The sequence below is a fragment of the Atta cephalotes genome (assembly GCF_000143395.1).
Source record: "Atta cephalotes unplaced genomic scaffold scaffold00035, whole genome shotgun sequence".
NCBI classification, from domain to species: domain Eukaryota; kingdom Metazoa; phylum Arthropoda; class Insecta; order Hymenoptera; family Formicidae; genus Atta; species Atta cephalotes.
In genome coordinates this window covers 1590044-1597703 of record NW_012130099.1, presented here as the reverse complement: position 1 = coordinate 1597703, position 7660 = coordinate 1590044, and the positions used below count along the sequence as shown (strand labels likewise).

Below are 7660 nucleotides of genomic sequence, written 5' to 3'. Positions count from 1 at the left end.
AATTATATATATATATATATATATATATATATATATATAAATATATATACCTTATTATTGCTACTCCTGCGAGTCTTTTTTATGCTATCATTAACGTCTTCCAAAGCACTGACGTATAACGAATTATCCTCAGATTTTTCTAAATCTGCACTTCGTCTAATATTTACAACTTTATTAATAATTTCTGTTTTATCATCCTTTTTGAGAATAGACTTAATACGAGGCGCCGGTTTTACTTTCGCCGGTACAACTTTTGATGTAGTAACATCTGCAGGTTTCTCTGAAGCAATGTTACTTCCAACTGGTTTGGGCTGAGTAACTACCTTTTTTGTTGGATTATGCCCTACTAGCGACGTAGTAATGGCCTGTCAGATTCATAATATAGATAACATAATATAGATAATTAAATAAAATAAATATGAAAACATTATGAACATTAAAACGATATGATTTAAATAAATTAAAATGGTGATTAGAATTAGATCGTTTTTGGCCCGATTTTCGTGTTAATGCCTGCCGTTAATGCCTTGCGTTTTTACAAGCCATTAGATTTACTAATATGTAAAGCTCTTTCAAGAATATTACGCATAGATAGGATCGTATCTTCTAACAACTTGTTATGAGCAGCAAGTATCTTCTGTTCAACAACTTGTTACAAGCAGCAAGAAAGAATTAGTAGACACGAAAATAGTGCCGAAAGTTGCATTTAAATCCGATCACTAAATTAAAGTAAAATAAATAAAAAAATAAAAAAAAATTTATATTTTGTTATAAAAATTGATAGAATATAATTGCAGAGTACATACATTGGTGATATTTGTAAAAGCGTATCTCTTGTTCGTTTTTTCTTTAAGTGGCGAAAATACATCTGATTTTCGCTTAGTGCGAGATTCTTTGCTATTGGATGGTTTTAATACATTGCTCAATAAAGAATTTTGACTTCTGGTTGTTATTCCTTTTCTCAAAGTTGCAGTGCCGTTTTGTCTATTTTGTCCAAGTAATACTTTTGGAGGTGCCATTTTTCGGATATGATTAAACTTTGATACTTCGGTTCCTTATCTAATTGTTATTATTCACAAAAATACATATAATTAATTCATAAATTATAGTTCAATTCATAGTATATACATAGTAATGTATATAGGGCATAATGATTCAGAAATAGAGAGTGAGTTTAAATTCTGATATAACAACATGCTGATATCTATACTTGGTAATTTTAGTTTAGTTTACTCTGTGACTACAGTGCTGTGTGTTTTTTATTACTTAGAATATGTGTTACTTTTTTCTTTTTATTCTTATTATTCTTATTATATTTTACTATACTATTATATATTATTAGCCAAAAAAATTATTTTGCTTGTTTACTGATCAGATACGTTTTAATGAGATCTCTCAGTCATTCAATACCATCCAACCATCCAACTAACCATTCTGAGTTTACTCTTTAATGGAGGAATGATTGACCGCGTTAAAACATTTTAAAATGTTTATAAAAAATGATCACATATGGAACTTTGTATGACATAAATAGCTACATAACGATTTAAAGTAAAAAGTCAATTTAAATGAAATTCTATAGTGTATTTATAATGATGATAATTTTTAACCCTTCATTTGCATGTTTTTATTCCTTCTATCTACAATTTAAGTCTTTTGTTCTTCAATACAAGCTTTTTTACTACTTGAGGCTTCCAAAAAAAAGTGGAAAAGTTAAAGCTACTTTTCAATATGTCTATTACATTACTAATTAATTTTTAACTCAAATGTTAAAAACTTTATTTAATCTGCCTTTCTTTATTTCGGAAAAATTTTAAAGTGAAATTTCGCTTATGCCAAAGAACTCACATTGCAGGCAGAGTTTATGATGTTATTATTGAACAATTGTTAGTAAATTTTCTTTATTCAATAACAAAATAACGACAAAGTTATTGTAAACTAAAAATTACAATAATTTACAATAATTTTATTACCATTTTGTTAATGAATAAGTTATTATTTATCGAAAAGGAATTATTATTCACTAACATTAGTCGTTCGGTATATCATTAAAAATTAAAAACAGGGTCTATAGGTTGCATTTCAGTGATGAAAATTTATAGTGTGGGTAATAACATACGTAATAGAATGAAAAAGTACTCAATATTAAAAATGCAATTTATATGGTATTGACTAATGAGATAATGCAATATTTCGTGCATTAAAGTTCATACATATTCTATACTTAAGTTACAGGATAAAATCGAACATTTCAGATGCATTTCAAGTCTTCTTCAGCAAACATTTTTTAAATCTCACACTTCTGGATCATAAGACAGAATCGCGGAACAATTTCGGCATTTTTGTGTGTGTGTGTGTGTGTGTGTGTGAAAATTCTCAGATCTTATAATAACACAACATATAAAATTAATGTTTAAATCGGAGCTTAGATCATGGTATTCTTATACATATTTTAATGTTCTGAAACCGAATCCGATGTTCAAATTGCTTCATAACGTTACAACATTTGATTTGCCCTATTAAATATAATTGCTTTTAGAAAAAAAAGTATTAAAAACTTGAGTAAGTGATTTTTAATTTTGACAAGATAACGATCCTAAACATTCGGCATACGTTGTGAATACATAATACTCCGCATATTTTAAAAACATCGCCATTCAGATTTAAATTGAACATTTGTGGAGTAAACTCAAAAATCGATTGAAGAAACGCATAGTTTTAAATAAAATAGTGTTAGAAGAATGGAATAAAATGCACTGTGAATAAATGCAATGAAAAAGCATTGTTAGAAAAGCGAAATAAAATACCATAAAATTTGTTCAACAACTTAGTTTCTTCAATTTTATTCAATGTCAAATGAATTGAAGAAAGTAACTAAATGTAAAGGATTATTAATTAAATGTTATTTTCATTTTTATAAACTTTCTTTATTATTACAATAAAATGTGCAAATATTTTTGTGCCCACAGGTAGAATGCTCTCAGAAAACATTTTTATCTTTCTTTTGTGATTACATTTATTTATCAATTTATATAATTTGAATTATTAAATATAAAGTATAAAATAAAAATTTTTATAGAAAAACTATTGCTGTCATCTTCTTTATAGCTACAGATTATTTTATAGGAACAACAATACTTTTACTGTGCCAACAATACTTTTGTCTAACATTTACATACCTATCCAACATTTGTTGGACAGGTAATGTGTTAAATAATTTGATGTATAGTTTTTAATGCTTCAATATAGATCATTAAGTGCAAGTAGTTTTTGCTGTTTATTTAAATTTAATGTTTACATAATAAATACTAAACAAACATTCAAATAATTAATACTTTAAAAAAAATTTTTTGCATCTCAGTTCTGGATTGCACTAATTAAGTTCTAGTGCAATCCTCGTGCAAGAACAGAAAACTATGTGCAATTGTTTGTAATTGTGCTGTAGTATGTCGCTTAAACTCGCGTAAGGAATGTGTGATATCACTCAGTGCACCACTACTTAAACTATCTGATGCCTTCATGGCTCGACGCTTGGTCTACAAACTAGCAATCTGTGGATCCGAGTTCGATCCCAACCGTGCCTCACGTTGGATTTTTTTTTGCGTTTAAGTTACGCTACAGCTATGAGTAACAATCCCAGTTGAGATGAGTAAGATCTCGATTTAGACATAAATTATCTAAAGACTCTTATTATCAGATAAAAATAAAACTAAAGGCATATAAGAGTCAAAAACAGTAAAATTTTAGTAAACAAGTCAATATATTTATTCTCCATATCATTATTCTAAAAATTTTTGATGGTATAAAATATAAAATGTCTTACAACTGAAAGTGAAATGATAAACCAAGTAAAAATAAGGTAAGTTAAATTAACCATCTCCGATGATGCAAAGTCACTGTTTATTATTGGTAAGTACAATTTATGAAGACCTATAGTATCAGTTTGTAATATTAAAAAAATTTAAAAACAAAAAATAGTTTAATAAAATAGTTTAAATTTACGGTTATTGTCTTAATTTTGCGAGCCTTTGTTTAGCCGTCGCTAGTCTCTTGTAACATTGACATGTGTTAGTCCGACCATCTCATTTGTTAATTATGCGATTGACTCTTTTTAAGAATGTTATTGATCATCACTGGACATGTTTTTAACATTATCATACTTTGTGACTTCTCCGGTGAGTTTTATTATGATTGACGTGTATATAAATAATCTGGATTGTTCTCAATTTTTTCATATTACTCATAGATTCATGGAAATTTTAACATTCAGTCGAGCAACTGATTGAGAACAATTTCCGTCGGTCAATATACAATCCATCGAAGATGGTTAACTTAATTTATCTTTATTTTTATTTTTGCTTAGTTTTTTATCATTTCACTTTATTGCGGGTCGTGACTGTGATTATATTGAGTTGTCTGGAAAGTTCGTGCCGATTTTGAAAGAAAATTGAAACGCAGATTTAAATTTTTAATTTCATTTATTAAATTTAAATCTTTTGCGGCACGAACTTTCCGAACAACCTAATAATAAATCCGAAGCTCGATTAAGAAGCTGAAACATGTAATCGAGATATTTTATTGTTGTAAGACATTTTATATGTTATACTATTAAAAATTTTTAGAATAATGATATCGAGAAGTATTAGTATATTGACGTGTGTTTATTAAAGTTTTACTGTTTTTGAATCTTATGCCCTTTACTTAGTTTTATTTTTATCTGATAACAAGAGTCTTTAGATAATTTACGGGATCTAAATCGGGATCTTATTCATCTCAACTGGGATTGTTACTCATAGCTGGAGCATAATTTAAATGCAAAAAAAATCCAGTGTATGTGAGGCGCAGTTGGGATCGAACTTGGATCCACGGATTGCTAATTTATATACCGAGCGCCGAGCATCAAGGAGTCGGATGGCTCGGTTTGCAAATTAGCAATCCATGGATGCAAGTTCGATCCCAACCGCGCATACATCTTCACATACACTGGATTTTTTTGCGTTTAAATTACGCTCCAGCTATGACAATCCCAGTATAACAATCCCAGTTGAGATGAGTAAGATCCTGATTTAGATTAAGAGGCATTATTTACTCACTGATCACATTTACAAGTTTAATTAAATGTATATAAGATTTAAATTAGGTGACGATTTGTTACTGGCCAATTTGGCTTCATTTACGGGAGCCAATTAAACAATAAGAAAAAAATAATTGGCAAAGCCCCAGTTCGATTCCGATTACTCCTCCTTATTTTATAAGAACTTAATATATTCTTTCTCCTACTACTATTACTACTAATATCGAAAAACTTACCAATAAGGTTTCTATTAGATCCTTCCTTGGTCTAAGTTTAAGTAGATACACTGAGTGATATCACATATTCCTTATTACGCGAGTGAAAGCGACATAGCACAACTACAAATAATTGTACATTATAGTTTTCTGTTCCTGCATGAGGATTGAACTAGAACTGAAGTAAATTAGTGCAATCTAGAATTGATGTGCAAAATACTTTAAAAGAAATTTTTTGTATGTGTTTTTGTTAATGTGAAAACGATTCCAACACTGAAAATGAGAGAAAAAAATGACTACAATTTATAATCATTTTTTGAGACAATTACATATTTATTGTTATTTTAACTGTGCAAGTATAGTTAATTGTGCTATTAATGTAGTTACATACATTGAAAATCTTTAATTTTTTTTAATATATATATTTTTTAGTTATTATTACCACAGCAGTAAACGAAAAAAAATTATATTCATTACAATTGTATTTACTGAATAAAAATGTTTACTTTATTTATCTTACTTATATCTTGACATTTTATTGCATTAATATTTCAAATTATCATAAATTATATATTATAATATTTCTTTATATTTGATAGAACTATATATTATTATGTTATATCATTACTAATAATCATAAAAAATGGAACTCCTAATCATAATTATTTTACCATGTAATTGTAGTCAGAAAATCAAGTATTTTTCTCTTAGCAAAAACTAATAATTCGATTTTTAAAATAATTAGAAAATTATTATTAATATACAGGTAACCACCTGATGAGTCTTATATCTCAATTATAAAAAAATTGAAGCAACTGTTGCAGGAGTTTTTTTACTGATCAAAAGAAATATTTGTTTTTTAAATTTTAAAGAAAATAAATTTTAAAGAAAATATTGTGCAAAGTTACAATATAATGCTCTCGAATATTTACAAATTATAGGACACTCAATAATATACTATATTTAAATAATAATAAATTTTAATAGTGGGTGAAAAAAACAGATAATAGATTCGTTTATGCAAAGAAAATTAAGACTATTCCCGGATTAGATATAGTGAGAGAAGCACAATAAGGTTATGTGGGAATGTTCTACGTTTTTTCCAAAGTAGATTCAAGATACTTTTGATTCAGAAACACAATCAAAGGCTAATGCATGAACGACATACAGAATTCAGTCGTACGAATCGATACGAGTTTCTCGTACGAATCATACCGAAAAACTCGTCGAACTTGTTGCCAAAATGAAGTGGAATTATCCCACTTTCCGCTGATACAGAAATTTACGTGACTCTCTGTGATAAATCCATCGATTTTAGGGATTTTCGGTTCTCGAGACGCGGCACATTGGGAGCAGAAAACGCGGGAAGTAAAAGGAACGAGGTCCATTCCGTGCCTTCGTTCGATCGCGAGATCGTTATTCTGTCACCTTCGACGGTCTTAGGGGACGGCTGAAAACAATCGCGACGAAGGCTGGCCCAGGCGAAGACACTAAGGACACGAGCAAAATATTTATCCGAAATGTATACGAGCAAATATGGTGGAGTCGCGATGGGTGCTTCAGGGTGCCTCTCACGGTTTTCATGCGGATCGCATGTACCGCATGTACCAGGAACATGCGAATGTGTACCTACGTGACTCGGGATCCTCGTATATCCGTGTGTGAACGACGAAAGGTCGCTTGTTTCACAAAGTCTTGGCATGCCACGCGCCGTACAGCTGTGCAACGTCGCCGTTTTCTCTCGCGACTCGCTTACGCTGGCTGCGGTAAGCGGTTACCTCGCTGCTGACTGAGTTGATGTTAGTTCAAACTCACAGTTACGGCCAATCGCGGCGCGACGATTGGCCGACATAGAGCGCCTCGGGCCAATCGGCAGCGCCATCTCGGGCGACACCTCGCGGCGACGCTGCTATCAAGGTTAGATCGCGTCAGCTTTGAAAAATCCTTCAAAGAAAAATCGGAGAGTTTGGATTCGTTGGATTGTTTATTCTTTCCAAATTACCAAGTCTCTCAACTGAGCTTTTTATTTCAGTGAAATATAATAATAGCTTATTCAAAGATAAATATGTATTTATTTTATACAAAGGAATGTTTTTTAAGATTTCTTTTACCTACTGTTGATATTTTCTTATGTTGATATTTCCTATATTAATATTCTTTTTAGACAGCACCTATATTTGTTTTCTCTATAAAACATGAAATTTTATTATATTAGTTTCAGTGTAAAATTTTTATGTAATCCGAATTTATTTTTCAAAATATTTGATTATATTCCGTGTAATTTTAATTTAACTAATTTAAACAAACATTACTATATAAATGTTTTATTCTGCGATTTGTTCTATGATTTGTGTTGGATCAATTTATTCAA

At 29.9% G+C, this 7660-nt stretch overlaps 1 protein-coding gene across 1 annotated transcript in view; it reads right to left on the bottom strand.

Moving 5' to 3' along the window:
• Positions 1-1019, bottom strand: part of LOC105621665 — a 6740-nt gene extending 5721 nt beyond the window's left edge. The window contains exons 1-2 of the mRNA XM_012203133.1: positions 807-1019; positions 51-365 (exon numbers count right to left, since the gene is read on the bottom strand). Of these exons, the coding sequence (XP_012058523.1) occupies positions 51-365; positions 807-1019 (528 nt within the window). The remainder of the gene's footprint in view (positions 1-50; positions 366-806) is intronic.
• Between the last annotated feature and the right edge of the window lie 6641 nt (positions 1020-7660).